Source organism: Emys orbicularis, chromosome 2 (genome assembly GCF_028017835.1).
Source record: "Emys orbicularis isolate rEmyOrb1 chromosome 2, rEmyOrb1.hap1, whole genome shotgun sequence".
In the NCBI taxonomy this organism is placed as follows: Eukaryota; Metazoa; Chordata; order Testudines; family Emydidae; genus Emys; species Emys orbicularis.
Genome location: NC_088684.1, coordinates 22,185,424 through 22,201,504, shown reverse-complemented (window position 1 = coordinate 22,201,504; position 16,081 = coordinate 22,185,424). Strand labels below are relative to the sequence as shown.

The 16,081-nt window shown below is 41.9% G+C and overlaps 1 protein-coding gene across 1 annotated transcript in view; it reads left to right on the top strand.

Moving 5' to 3' along the window:
* Positions 1 to 16,081, top strand: part of FER1L6 (fer-1 like family member 6) — a 178,617-nt gene that overhangs the window by 129,640 nt on the left and 32,896 nt on the right. The window contains exons 23-30 of the mRNA XM_065397689.1: positions 1,287 to 1,397; positions 7,180 to 7,341; positions 8,468 to 8,648; positions 8,888 to 9,108; positions 10,643 to 10,765; positions 10,896 to 10,935; positions 12,859 to 12,977; positions 15,259 to 15,390. Coding sequence (XP_065253761.1) covers positions 1,287 to 1,397; positions 7,180 to 7,341; positions 8,468 to 8,648; positions 8,888 to 9,108; positions 10,643 to 10,765; positions 10,896 to 10,935; positions 12,859 to 12,977; positions 15,259 to 15,390 — 1,089 coding nt within the window. The remainder of the gene's footprint in view (positions 1 to 1,286; positions 1,398 to 7,179; positions 7,342 to 8,467; positions 8,649 to 8,887; positions 9,109 to 10,642; positions 10,766 to 10,895; positions 10,936 to 12,858; positions 12,978 to 15,258; positions 15,391 to 16,081) is intronic.

The following is a 16,081-nucleotide window of genomic DNA, read 5'->3' as shown; positions in this document are numbered from 1 at the left end:
TGCTTACACCCACAACAGCTTGTTGTGGTTTATCAGGTCAATAGAGCCACATTTTGGAAAGGTGCCTATGCTAGGGAAATACAACCTAGATGGAGCTACCATAAGGTGGGTGCATAACTGGTTGGAAAACCATTCCTAGAGAGTAGTTATCAGTGGTTCACAGTCATGCTGGAAGGGCATGTTGAGTGGGGTCCCGCAGGGATCAATTCTGGTTCTGGTTCTGTTCAATATCTTCATCAATGATTTAGATAATGGCATAGAGAGTACACTTATAAAGTTTGCGGATGATACCAAGCTGTGTGGGGGGGAGGGGGTTGCAAGTGCTTTGGAGGATAGGATTAAAATTCAAAATAATCTGGACAAACTGGAGAAATGGTCTGAAGTAAATAGGATGAAATTCAATAAGGACAAATGTAAAGTACTTCACTTAGGAAGGAACAATCAGTTGCACACATACAGAATGGGAAATGACTGCCCAGGAAGGAGTACTGCGGAAATGGATCGGGGGGGTCATAGTGGACTACAAGCTAAATATGAGTCAACATGTTTGTAACATGTTGCAAAAAAAGCGAACATCATTCTGGGATATATTAGCAGATTGGAAAAAAGTCCAGAGAAGAGCAACAAAAATGATTAAAGGTCTAGAAAACATGAACTATGAGGGAAGATTGAAAAAATTGGTTATGTTTAGGCTGGAAAAGAGAAGACTGAGAGGGGATGTGATAACAATTTTCAAGTACGTAAAAGGTTGTTACAAGGAGGAGGGAGAAAAATTGTTCTTCTTAGTCTCTGAAGATAGGACAAGAAGCAATGGGCTTAAACTGCAGCAAGGGAGGTTTAGGCTGGACATTAGGAAAAACTTGCTAACTGTCAGGGTGGTTAAGCACTGGAATAAATTGCCTAGGGAGATTGTAGAATCTCCATCATTGGAGATTTTTAAGAGCAGGTTGGACAAACACCTGTCAGGGATGGTCTAGATAATACTTAGTTCTGCCATGAGTGCAAGGGACTGCATTAGATGACCTCTTGAGGTCTCTTCCAGTCCTATGATTCCATGATTCAGTCTATTGAATTTAAAATGACCTGTTCCCATGAAGAGCTTTGGCCTCATGGCAAAGCAGAGAGCATTCCAAGGCATGTCTTTTTCACAATGCTGAGCATGTATTCTGTCTGCATGATGGCCCTAGTTGCTGTAAAGTGCTGTATGCAATGGACAACTTACAGGGGGATCTGAGACTATATTTCACAGAGCAGTGACAAAGAGTTATGACTATTTCATTTTGCAGATTCCAGATTCTGGTCCAGAGAGCCTTCCACCAATGGATCCACCTGACGTAAGCCAGATCTACCCAGTTCCAGCCAACATCCGGCCTGTTTTAAGCAAATACAGAGTGGAGGTAAGTTACAAAGAATAATATTTTTGACTTTTTCAGACTCTCAGACATTCTACATTTTCGCAGTGGAGCACAGGGTTTAGCAATGTAATTTTTTACATTCAAATCAGTGGGAATCACACAAAACTCCATGTGACTGTTCAAATGTAACTAAATGGGCCAGATCAGGTGTAATTCCTGAAAGCAACTCATATACGGCAGTAACTCCAACCATTGAATTAGATCTTGAAAACAACTAGGGCCAGACTTTTCTTTAAGGGATGGTCCCTATGCATATTTGCTCAAGTGCACATGCACTCCATGCACCTGAGACTGGACGACTTTTCACTAGTAGTGTCCATTGGTCTATGCCTTTGCCCTTCTGCTCGTGCTCTGAACCGAGGACATAAGGGATGGTGCGGACCAACAGCCTCTCTAGTTCCTTTCTACCTCCTGTGACCTAAGACCAAACTTCTCCAGTGTCCGCAGCATTAGCTTGCATTCTTTGTTTTCTAGTGTAAATATTGTAAATAGTTCTACCTGTTCCGATTTCTTTTGTTCTAGTGTTAGTGTGAGTCTCAGTGAGCTGTAGGGGGCTGTGAGTGTAGGCTGTCAATGAAAGAAACAAGCAAGACTAACCCAGATCTGCATCCATAGACAAGGAGGCCAAACATTTAGATCCCTTTTGGGGAAGAACTTCACTTCTGTTTTCAGTTCTACACAGCAAACTACTAGGCTTTAATGGAAAAGTATGATTGTATGAATTATAATAACTTTTCTGAATTTGTCAACAAGCTGCCTCTGGGGCGCAGACTTCGGTTCTGAGCAACCATTGAGGAAGGTAAATTGCTAGCCAGTTCTGCCTTCCAGACTTTGGTACACGCACCAGATACAGCCTCCCACTCCCTGGCAACATCTATAGTCGTGAAACAGACTTCATGGCTCCAGGCCTCTGGATTCTCCAAGGAAATCCGATCCACCATGGACGATCTGCCCTTCAAAGGGAATAACCCATTCAGTGAGAAAACAGATGTTTGTTACATAACCTCAAGGACTTGAGCTCAACACTCTTGAGTTCTGGGAACCACAAAGAAAATATCCTAAGCCTCAGTTTTCCCATCAACAACAGCCCACTCCTCAACTCTTCACCCTCAGAGGGCTTCTGAGCTCCCAAGAAATCATCAAAGTGTGCAGCACTGAAAGCAGAACATTCCTCCTTCTTTGTCCTCCCAGCCCCAGCCTCCCACTAAGCAGTCCTTTTGATGGGACCTTTCAGAGTTGCAAACCAGTCCTCCCACCAAGTCTACTGGGCTCAGATTTCCCCACCCCTTTTGGGAGCCATTTACTTTGCTTTTCCTCGGCATGGCACCATATAGCACAATGGGTTATGGAAATCACCACCACCAAATATACAAGAGTTCAAATCCATCCCCCCTCTCAAAGCCCCCTCCCTACTGCTGACAGGAAGTACACTCCTTGCTACAAATGGGAGCTATAGAGCCAGTACACCCCAGCATGGGGGGAAATGATTTTACTTAAGATATTTCTTCATCCCCAAGAAGAAAGGAAGCTGGAGGCCCAGACTAGATCTCAGACTGCTGATCCAGGACAAAGGCAAGATCTTCCATCCCAACCCAGCATCATCTTCATCTGGCAACTTGGTATTTGGATGGACGACAAACTTAGAGGGATCATGCTCAGTAGCTGCACAATCCATTCTTGGCAATAGCAGAAAAGACTCTGTGAAAAAGTGTTATATAGCAAAATGGAGGAGATTCTCTTTATGGCATCAGAATCGTTGGCTGCCCCCAAAGAGTTCTGAGATTCTACTATTCTGGACTACCTCCTCTCGCTCTGAAAAGGTCGGGGTTGTCTCTCAGTTCCTTATGAGTGCACTTGACAGCGATTAGCACTTTCCATCCTCCAGTGGACAACCATTCAGTGTTTGCCAGTCTGACCACAGTAAGGTTTCTGAAGGGTCTTGTCAGAATCTTTCCTCCAGTGCTAAAACTTACTCCAATCTGGTGCCTCAGTCCAGTCCTACTTCCATTAACAAATTCACCATTCAAGCTTTTAGCCTCATGTTTATTCAACCCTCTATCTATGAAGGTTGACTTCCTAGTTGCAATCACTTCAGCCAGAAGAGTAGGAGAACTGGGGGTCCTTATTGCAGACCCTCCCTATATAGTGTTCCATAAGAACAATGCTTCCTCAGCTCTCGTCCACTCACGCCCCTTCTCTACCTATGCTACATTGATGACATCTTCATCATCTGGACCCATGGGAAGGAGACCATGGAAGAATTCCACCATGATTTCAACAGCTTCCACACCACCATCAACCTCAGCCTGGACCAATCTACACGGGAGGTCCACTTCCTAGACACCACAGTACAAATAAGCGATGGCCACGTTAACACCACCCTATACCGAAAACCCACCGACCGCTACGCCTACCTTCATGCCTCCAGATTCCACCCCGGACACACCACACGATCCATTGTCTACAACCAAGCGCTGAGGTACAACCGCATCTGCTCCAACCCCTCAGACAGAGACCAACACCTACAAGATCTTCACCAAGCATTCTCAAAACTACGATACCCACACAAGGAAATAAAGAAACAAATCAACAGAGCCAGACGTGTACCCAGAAACCTCCTGCTACAAGACAGGCCCAAAAAAGAAACCAACAGAACTCCACTGGCCATCACCTACAGTTCTCAGCTTAAACCTCTCCAACGCATCATCAGTGATCTACAACCCATCCTGGACAATGATCCCTCACTTTCACAGACCTTGGGAGGCAGGCCAGTCCTCGCCCACAGACAACCCGCCAACCTTAAGCATATTCTCACCAGCAACCACACACTGCACCATAACAACTCTAACTCAGGAACCAACCCATGCAACAAACCTCGATGCCAACTCTGCCCACATATCTACACCAGCAACACCATCACAGGACCTAACCAGATCAGCTACAACATCACCGGCTCATTCACCTGCATGTCCACCAATGTTATTTATGCCATCATGTGCCAGCAATGCCCCTCTGCTATGTACATTGGCCAAACTGGACAGTCACTACGCAAGAGGATAAATGGACACAAGTCAGATATCAGGAATGGCAATATACAAAAACCTGTAGGAGAACACTTCAACCTCCCTGGACACACAATAGCAGATGTAAAGGTAGCCATCTTACAGCAAAAAAACTTCAGGACCAGACTCCAAAGAGAAACTGCTGAGCTCCAGTTCATTTGCAAATTTGACACCATCAGATCAGGATTAAACAAAGACTGTGAATGGCTATCCAACTACAGAAGCAGTTTCTCCTCCCTTGGTGTTCACACGTCAACTGCTAGCAGAGCACCTCACCCTCCCTGATTGAACTAACCTCGTTATCTCCATACTGATTTATACCTGCCTCTGGAAATTTCCATTACTTGCATCTGAAGAAGTGAGGTTCTTACCCACGAAAGCTTATGCTCCCAATACTCCTGTTAGTCTTAAAGGTGCCACAGGACCCCCTGTTGCTTTTTACAGATTCAGACTAACACGGCTACCCCTCTGATACATAAGGATAAAGTTTCCCTGAGGTTACATCCTAAATTCATTCTGAAAGTAATCTTGGAATTCCATCTGAACCAGGTCATCCACTTATCTGTCTTCTACCCGAAGCCCCACGCCACCAAAGAGGACTGGAAATTCCGCTGTTTGTATATCCAACCAGCCTTGGCATCAGCAACTTCCCTTTGAGATGTCCCTCTTTTGGAGATCTGTAGAGATGCAACATGGGTCTCTGTGCGTACATTTGTAAGATATTATGCCTTGGTATAGGTGTCTACAGCAGATGCATCCTTCAGCACAGCAGTCTTACAATCTGTGGTACAGCAGGGTTCCTCACCCCTCCTCCCCAATGAATACTGCCTGAGAGTCATGTCAAATGGAATAAACCTAGGGACCCATCACTCGAAGACGAATGACTTACATTGTACAGTAACTGGAGTTCTTTGAGACGTGTGGTTCTGCCACCTGCCCTCCTCCTCTTCTGCTTTGGATCCTTGTTCTAAGGTTATTCATGCTAAAGAAGGAGCTGGAGATGAGGTCAATGTGCACCGTCCCTTCTACCCTTGGTTCAGAGCACGAGGAGGAGAGGGGCACAGGCGAGGACTAACAGACACTGCTAATGGAAAATCTTCTAGTCCCAGGTGTATGGAGCACATGTGCAGCTTGAGTGGAATATACATAGAACTGCAGTTACTGTACAACGTAAGTAACCAGTCTTTCTAGTCACAGCACATGAGTATGGAAGATGCTTGTATAAAATGGCTGGACAATTGGGAAGTATCACCTGCTCTCAATCCCACCTTCAGCACTGGATGAGGCAGGCAGATATGGTCCTGCCCCGCTGCACCAAGACACCCTCTTTGGGTGACTTAGTGTTGCTAGTGGCTAAGTGTTAGCCACTCCTCCTCTGCTCCCAAAACTTGCAGCCAAATGATGGCTGCCTCCTGCATGCATGTGTTTGTGCTTTCTCCCCAACCCCTCTAGTGCCCCTGTGAACAGTCACCTACAATTTGGGCCTGAAGTCACTTTATTATATAGAATGTAAGGGAAATTTGGCAACTCCTCATTTCTCAGAATAATGACTAAATTCTAACCAGTCAAGTTGTGTCACTTCCTGTCGCTGGTCCTATAACTACACATAATGTGTTTAATTGCCTGTCTTTGAAAATTTCTAAATCAAGTCAGATTTTAATTATACGAACTGTGCTGAGACTGATGAGCCAGTCACTAGAAATGCTTGTGTGTGAATTCAACCACAGGAGCAGTTCTTGCTTTGACTTTTTCTGGGGGGGATCAAACAGTCAAACTGTTGCAAAGGGAAATAGGAAGAGAAATGACAACCGTTCACTGGAGAAAGGGAAAAAAATCTCCTTTTCAGATGTGTTTTCTGTTTTAGGCCTGAGTCCGTGAGTTAATTAAGCACATACTTAACTTTAAGCACATGAATTCCATTTATGTCAATGGGACAAATCATGTGCTTATAGTTAGCCATGTGCTTAAATAGTGTTCAGTCAAGGCATTACCCATGGTCTACTCCTGAATGATACGGCTGTGGTTTGGCATTTGAAGAATTTTATTTTGGATTTTGTAATTCCTAATTTATATTGTTGTAATTATTGTCATTTTAATGCTATTTTCTATAGTTAGAGCTTAAATAATTGTATTGCTAATAAGTACCGGTGTGCAATTCCATGAGAGTTCTAGAGGGTATGCAATGAATCAATGCATAAAACATATAAATTTAATAAAACTACTCCTGACAAAATACCATGGGCTATATCCTCAACTGGCATAAACTGATATAGCTCTGTTGTAGGCAATAGGCAATAGCTGAGGATCTGGCCTGTCAGATTAATAGGGACTGAGTATGTTTGTCCTGCAGAGGAGGGGACTGTTAGAAATAAAATTATTAACTGATTATGTTTTGTTAACAGTTTAACATTGTTAATTGGCTTAACTTTCAGTTCAAAGACATGAGGTCTTTTTTTTTTTTTTTTAATTTCAGACACTGACAGGTGTTTAGAACAACTTCTTGCAGATAACTGGGACCAGATTCAGCAGTGCTTTCTGGCAGCTATGCATTGTCTGAATGGCACAAAGTGGCAGGAGTATACTGGTGAATCTGGTCCATGATTCCCAGTGTTACCTGTGTACTCCTGTCAGGAGCATCCCAGTGAGTCTGGCCCACTGTTGCCTATGTATGGCTGACCACTTTTTTCCCCCACTTGCCATAGGTTCTGTTCTGGGGTGTTCGTGAGCTGAAGAAAGTCCAGCTCCTCTCTGTGGACCGCCCACAGGTTCTCATAGAATGCGCAGGGAAAGGAGTTAAATCTTCCGTCATCCAGAGCGTCAAGAACAATCCCAACTTCAGTGTCCAAGCAGACAGGTTTGAAGTGGTGTGTACAGTGCACTGCCGCTCTTTCTCTGATCGTCTTCTCTTTACTCAGTGGAAGACACAAGCTATAGCACTGTTTGATTTTCTTTACTTCTTAAGCCCTTTTGTGCTATTGCCAGACTGGACAGTTAAGTAATTGATTGGTTATGACTAAAGCTAAGAGTCTGTCACGGAGGTCACAGATTCTGTGATTTTTCATGACCTCTGCGACTTCAGGGCTTCGGCTGTCAGCCTCAGGCAGCGGGTGGTGTGATGAGCCCCGTATGGCAGGACTTTGGCAGTGAGCCTGTGCTGTTAGCACCCCCACAGCTGGCAGGCGGCAGGACTCAGGCTGTCAGCCCCCCCGCGGTGGGGATCGGCCTTCTGTGAATTCTTGTTTATTGCCTGTGACCTGTCTGTGACTTTTACTAAAAATAACCCTGATAAAATCTTAACCTTAGTTATGACCCATGAGCTTTGAACCTTTTACCTCTAGGTTGTTGACTTGAATTTGGCCCTGGTCAGTAATGCCTTGAAGCTTCCTGGCTGTCCATTAGCATGTGCAAAATGAACTGGTGGTTTCAGTTCAGGTCTTAGTGGACGAGGATTTGCGCTAGCTGGCGACATCAACAGAGATGAAAGTCTATCTAAGTTTTTATAAGGCACAATGGTATCTAAGCACCAATAATAATATCTAAGTACCTTTGGTACCTTTAATTTTTATTGCACTTTACACATTCAAACTGATATTCAGCCATTACCTAGTTAATCTGCACAATATCCCTGTAAACTAGGGAAATATATGTTATCCCCTTTTACAGCTGGGAAACTGAGGCAGTGAAGTGAAATTACTTTAGCCAAGTCAGTGGCAGAGGTGGGATTAGAACTCATAAATTCCTGACTCCCAACACTGTGTTGATTCCTCTAGACTTTACTGTTTTCCCTGACAAATTTTTAGCAGCTTGCCCACAGCCAGGGTGCTTTTCTAGGTAGGATTGGCAGGGTAGTGTGAACAGACCTACACTGCCCATGCTATACCTGTTTGATGGATCAAGAACATCAGTAGTCAGGGTTCTCAATCCAGCACTTTTCTTGACACTAGTAAGGAAAACAAATCTCTCATGCTGTTGTCTGTTCTTTTCTGCCAGGAATTGCCTGATAATGAGCTTTTGCACCCACCACTCAGTATCTGTGTGGTTGACTGGAGAGCGTTTGGTCGTAGTACTCTTGTTGGAACACACACCATCAATTGCCTTAAGCAATATTTATATAAACCCAAGGAGCTTCCTGCACTTACAGCAAAAGTGGACGTTATAGAAACCGACAAAGGTAAATGCACAATATAGCTCTTGTCCCCAAATAAAAAGACAAGGTGATATTTGTGAAAACAGTAGAGTAAGCACATGCTTAAGGGATCTGCTGGCCTGGGGCTGGAGCGCTCAGCACCTTCCAGGATCAAGCCCTGTGCAACTTTTAAGAGATATCATTATTCATATTTTCTTGAGAACCAATACGATGACTGTCTTTTCTGGCATAATCTTACCAACTTGCTGTGTTTCTAATTTCAGCTGCTCCGGAGTCACCACAGCTGCCTGCATCACCACAACCACAACCACATCCAGCAGATCACATTTATGTTGATGTGGAGCACGGTTCAGCTGCATTAGTAATACAAGAACCAGTTCCAGCAAAATCTTCTGCTGCAGCAGCTGTACCTGCTTCTTCACTGCCATCTGCACTTAAATCTACATCCCCATCCTCTGAACCAGCAAAAGATAGAAAGCAGAAGGTGGATTTAGCTGAACCATCAGCTCGCTAACTATTTTAAAATAATAATAATAATAATGTAATTAATAATACATTTATTATGATGATAGTGTGTAGGAGCCCAGTTATAGGCCAGGACCCATTGTGCTAGGTGCTGTACAAACACAGAACAAAAAGACAGTCCCTGTGCTAAAGAGGTTACAATTGAAGTATAAGACAATAGACAACAGGTGCATTAGACAGATGGGGGAGAACAACGAAACAATGAGACAATATTGGTCAGCATGACAGGCATAATATATTCTAGTTCATACAGCTGATCAGAAGAACGTTTCCAGACTGCAGAAACCTTTTTCTGATCAGCTCTATAAACTATCACTTTTTGGATGGGGAAATAACCAATCTTTCTTTCTTTCTTTCTTTCTTTCTTTCTTTCTTTCTTTCTTTCTTTCTTTCTTTCTTTCTTTCTTTCTTTCTTTTGCAAAAATTAAATGGAAGGACTGACAAATCTGTTTGACATTGTGCTCCATTTCAGCTACACTTTTTGGAGTGGGATAAAGTAGCCACTTCTTACTTGTAGCACCTAGATGCACTGATAGTTAGTTACACATTGCCAATGTTCTGCATAGTTTGAAGGACAAGGAGAGGCAGTGATGTCTCAACTCCACCTGTACGCACCCTTGTGTGTCTGTCATCTGTAAGAACACAATTTATAGATACAAGAGTGAGTGAAATATCGTAAAGTACTCATCCAAATATAGAGCCCAGTATTGTAACTCTCCAAAAACAACAAGGAGTCTGGTGGCACCTTAAAGACTAACAGATTTATTTGGGCATAAGCTTTTGTGGGTAAAAACTCCACTTCAGATGCATGGAGTGAAAATTACAGATGCAGGCATTGTTATACTGACACATGAACTGCCCTTCTGTTTGTAGCTGCATTGCTAAATACATGACAGCTGCAAGTGGCAACTCTTTGTTAGTGTGAAAGGCCGAATGCACAATTTAACAGGGTCCAGTCATTATTCACATATGCAATCCCACTGATGTCAATGGGCCTACTTGCAGAAGCAGTTGGTTTGTGGGATCAAGCTCTTTATCTTTTCTAAGAGCAAGATGACTGAATTCTCAATGGCTATTCAGAATCCTAGTTGTCTTCAAAACTCGTGTTGATAATATTGAAAGTTCTGAATGTAGCTGCAAATGCAGTAATATTGGAGGGAACCAAGGGAAATCAGGAGGTCTGTATCCTTCCAAATATAATAATTCTTCTTTCTAAGGTAGATCTTCCCTTTAAATAGCTTGCTTTTGTTGCAATGCCCCAAATTTTAAAAGTATAATATTTGATAGCAGCAGAAAGTAATATAGAAACTGTACTAATAACATGATGATCACAATGGATTCTCTAGTGGGATACAAAGTCAGAGACACACAATAATGTAGTTCTTGCAGACTGAAATCCACTCCACCTACATCTGTTCCGCTTGATAGTCCAGCTGGTTTTTAATAGCTGATATAATCCTAGAATTCAACAGCATTTCCTTATACCTTGCTAGGAATCAAGAAAATCCTCCCGACGATCCACAAAAAGAAAAAAGAGAACAATAGCAGATGAATCTGCTGAAAATGTTATTGATTGGTGGTCAAAGTACGATGCTTCTGTGGAAAAAATGAAAAAGGTAAGGGCCCCAGTAGCCCCATACTTGAATGGATGTGTGGTATTTTAAAGCTAGATTTATGCAAAATGGCTTCCTCTTTAATGTTCCATTTGTATTTAGGAGTCTGACCATTCTGTTTTTATTTTGAAAGGTAAAATCAATCTATCCCAATGAGGGGAAACCAGGCAACAGTGAGTAAAATATTTGTATATGTACTTTTTTACTTACTATAATAATTTATTTCTGTGCTACTTCAAGAACATTTTTACCCTGTTCATATTGAATGTCTGTTCTTCCTAGAGTTGTGAGAGGGGCAGTGTTCAGATCCTAATCCATATCTGGATTAGACTATGGGTAGTTTAGATGCTGAGTTAAAAAACTGGGTTGAGGATTGGGTTTAACGATGTTCAAATCACATGAGCAATTCTTTGCAGAATTCAGCCTCAAAATGATGGAAATCTTACAATGTTAGATGTTCTAGAAAGTTTACTACGGTATTGGTATGTATCTGTATCAGATCCAAAAAATGAGCCTCTTTTAATTTTGGATCCAACCGAGAACCCAAACCGTAGGAATGGGCTCAGTTCCAGGAATTTGAATTTGAAAATAGAATCCAGAATGATAGGCATCACAATAGCAGCTAATTCTTGTGTCAAACTCAGTCAACTCAAGAATTTTCAGCAGAAGAGATTGGACAAGAATAGATTATTAAATACACTAATGGAAGAGAATCTTCTACTGCTGTACAAATCCCTGTGATAGTAAACCATGCCTTCAGCAAATTATTTTCCTAACCCGACTATTTAAGTAGGCAGAGAAAGAAAACTAATATTTGTACTGTCTGTGTAGATTTGCTCTTCAGAATAAAATGGCTGGCTCTTCCCATCCTAGAGGTGGATATTATATTTTATTAGTGGTGGAAATGATTTCTAGTTTGCAAAGCATTTTGCAATCGTTCTGGATGAAAGGTACTACATAAATGTCAGTCATTATCATTTTGAACATGGCAGCTGACCAAAATTTCAATTATCAGATCATCAGTGCTGAAAAGCTATCAGTCAAAATTCTAATTATGCATGCACCGTACCTAGCCACCTGAAAGAAATGTTATACAAAGTTCTGATGCCACATCCATGTACAGCGATATTGTTAACTGACACCTTAACATAGACAGAATTCTACAATCCACAAACTTTAGTGGTGACAGTTATGCCAGGGTTTTCCATTGTTTTTGACCAGGCTGGTGACTTGAGAACTGAAAAAGACTCTCTTAATTATTTGTACAAGATATGTTTTATATCATTGCCTAGATACTATGGTGACTGGCACCATACAAATGCCAGAGAGAGAGAGAGAAAGAATGAGAGAGAGAGTATTAATAGATATTTATATCACAGATAGATGAATTAATTTAACAAAATTAAAAGGACTGATCCAAACCTCAACCCAAACACTAAATCTGAATAAGGTTTGGATAGTTAGATCCAACAAGCTCCTCCTGCCTTTGTTGATAGCTGTCAAAATCAGTGGTGGGGTGTCAACCAGGTAGGCAGTTTCTGCTGAGCAGTTGCCATATTTACATCTCCACATTCTCCATGGCTTTCCTAAGGTCAGAGGCACATTGGCATGCGTTTTTGGTGCCTTTGACCTGAGGAAGGCCTGGAGCATATGAGATCTGAAGGCAGTCAGCATCTTGGCAATGGCATTCCATCTTGGTAAGACCTCACCTTAAATTTTTCTCAACATTTGGAAAGGTAGTAGGGTCTGTTGGGGTAGATTTGACCTTGGGATGATTGAGGAAGAAGGAGAAAGAAAAGGGGTGGGTCGGTAGGGGAGTGAGAATAGAAGTCAAAGGGAAGGGGATAAGCCAGACAGATGATTGTATTCAGTGGTAGAGAGGAGTAAAAAATGGTGTATCAGGTAGGGAGGAGTTGTAGGAAAAGAATCTCTGACTGGTTTGACAGGAGAAAGTGCAAGAGAAGTATAGAAAAGGAGAGGGAATGGAGTAAGACTCCCCCCCCCCAAGATTTTTGTTAAGGACTTATCTCAGCCATTAGAGGTTTATCCATTACTGCAGCTGCTATAAACCTAAATTATGTCATAAATCTCTGTAGCTAAGTCGACATCTGGCCACGTAGCATTAAGCATTGAAGATGAGCCAGACAAAAAGAAGCGAAAAAAGTTGTTCAAAGTGGAAAAAAAGGAAGAAGACCCAAATCTAGCAACTTTGAAGGTAAACAATGCTTTGTTGTTGTAATTCAGGTTATTTGGGATGGGCAAAATTCACTGCTGGGTAGACGGCTGGTCCTAAGTGAGATTGGAGGGGAGCTTAGCTCTTGTGCTGCCCCTCTGCAGAGGGTTGAATTTCACCCTTACGGAATATACTGTAAATACTAGAGTTACATTCCCCTTTGTTCTCGTTGCACCTTGGATAAAGTTAATCACATACATGTGTACACTTTATCATGCCAAAGTGCACTTAACTTACGCACTTAATCATAGAATCATAGCACTGGAAGGGACCTCGAGAGGTCATGTAGTCCAGTCCCCTGCACTCATGGCAGGACTAAGTATAATCTAGACCATTCCTGACAGGTGTTTGTCTAACCTGCTCTTCAAAATCTCCAATGATGGAGATTCTACAACCTCCCTAGGCAATTTATTCCAGTGCTTAACCACCCTGACAGTTAGGAAGTTTCTCCTAATGTCCAACCTAAACCTCCCTTGCTGCAATTTAAGCCCATTACTTCTTGTCCTAGCCTCAGAGTTTAAGAAGCACAATTCTTCTCCTTCCTCCTTGTAACAACCTTTTATGTACTTGAAAACTTATCATGTCCCCCGCCCCCGCCCCAGTCTTCTCTTCTCCAGACTAGACAAACCCAATTTTTGTCAATCTTTCCCCATAGGTCATGTTTTCTAGACTTTTAATCACTTTTGTTGCTCTTCTCTGGACTTTCTCCAGTTTGTCCACATCTTTCCTGAAATGTGGTGCCCAGAACTGGATACAATACTCCAGTTGAGGCCTAATCAGTGCGGAGTAGAGCGGAAGAATTGCTTCTTGTGTCTTGCTTACAACACTCCTGCTAATACATCCCAGAATGATGTTTGCTTTTTTTGCAATAGCGTTACACTGTTGACTCATATTTAGCTTGTGGTCCACTATGAGCCCCAGATCCCTTTCCGCAGTACTCCTGTAGGGATATTAAAGAAGGTACTAACAGTGATTCCCCCAAGTGAAGTGACCCCCCCCCCCATAATTTGTCCCCCACACTTTAAAATCCAACCGTTTTACCAAGTACAAAAATCTTATCATTATATTTACAATAAATGTGGCATCTTTGCCTTATCCCTCTTAATAAGATCCTGCTGGTTTTTATTCTTCTATTGGTATAACACTCCTTCCTAGGCATCTGAATTAATCTGAATGTTTGAACCTAAAATATCTTTTTATATTGATGAAAGCACAGAAATGTGGATATTAGGGGAACAAATGACAAGGCATTTCAGAAATGTTAGGGTGTATAAAGAATGAGATAGAAACTAATGATGAAAGGATTAGATACAGTGATAGTAGACTCTCACTGGGACTATAAATTAGATGCTGGTCACTGTATCTTATCAAAGGTAGAACAACAATAAAAGGCCTTTCCTGGTGATTGCACCTTGACTTGGTGGGAAGGCTTGTGTGCTCCAGTGACCCTGAGAGCTATGCCGGTGGAAGTTTTTCCTCCTGATACCCAAGCTGGACAGGTTAAAGGGCAGGGATCAGATGCAAAGCAGTCCACTGGTCCTCAAGGTTGGGAGTTGAGTGGTAGACCAACAACCTAGCCTCATAAAAAAGTTAAGCTAGAGAAACAAAGCCAGGTAGCCATACCAGCAGTCAACATTGTAGACAGGGATAGTGGGGCCTTGTTCATGCCCCAAACACGAGTGGCATGGGAAGGATTCAGATCCAGAAAGTCGAAGTTAGAGACATGTGGAGGGATTGAAAAGGTTAGGGCTGTTTAGAGAGGGGTTGAATAAAAAGGGACATGAAACCAGTATACAGATCAATGAAACTGTTTGTTTCCATTTTTGAATGGAAAGGTCTCCGCTTGGAGAACAAATTTAGATAGCCATTTTCACTTTTGTTTATTTTTGATTTCACATAGAACCATGCTGTAGGAGTTAGAGATGGGAAAGACGTTTTTTAGGCAATCCAATCTCTACCTATCTAGGCAAGATTGTTCTCCACAGTACCTTTTCATTTCCATCTTGCTTTCAGGTTCTTATGCATTAATACAGTGCTAGAGTATTTGGATTGTTACTCCAGAGGTGGATTTGTTAAAAGTTTCCATCACTGGTGGGGAACGGGATATTTTTCTGTTGGTCACCAAAAGGTTTTACAAGCGCTTGATTTTATAAAACCTAAACACTGAGCCAGAGCTGAATGTTAAGTCACCAGTTAATGCAACAGTTGCTATGTTTTTACTTGCTGTGCCTTGTGAAATGAGCACTATCCCATTTTTTCAAAGATCTATGATGGAAACCTGGAGAGTGAATTTAATAACTTTGAAGACTGGGTGAAAACCTTTGAACTCTTCAGAGGCAAAGCCACCGATGAAGATCACAGTGACTATGAGGACAGAATAATAGGAAAATTTAAGGTGAGTTTAAATGCTGATTGGATACATGGTAATTTAGAGAAATGCACATTTTCAGTGACATTCCAGTTGTGCAGAAAATGAGTTTCAATTACACCGGCCATCTACTATTAACATTGTTAATTCTCCTATTAGATCCAAAGCCACAATGTGTTACATATGAGGATTGCTGTTTATTCTCTCCTATTATCTGACTGACGGAGGCAGTTTCCAACCCACGATGTTTACTATTGTTTTGAGTCAGGACATTTATTTAAAACTACAAAGCTGAGTGAAATCACAGATTCGTAGTAATTAGAGCCAGGACTGACCTATTACATTATGCAGTCCAGCCTCTGCTCATGCAAGTTTATTTCTTCAGTATAATTTCTGTTACTTTATCCTATCTAGCTTAAATGATGGGCCTTCTACTCACTTCACTTACACAACCTAATACAACTTACCATATGGAAATCTGCAAGTGTACGTCAAAGCACAATTAATATAATAGTTGTGTGCTCTAAAACTGAGGTATTTTATACTTCAGAGGAATCCGTGCCTTAAAGGAGCCTGTTGATTCTTCTGTCTCTATGGGGCACAGCTCTTTTAAAAATGACTTGCTAATTGCTTTTAGGTAATAATGGTTATTTAAGTAAGATGAGTTAATACTGTGATGTGCGTGGGGGCTGAAGTTTTTACTGCGTAGCTAGGAGCA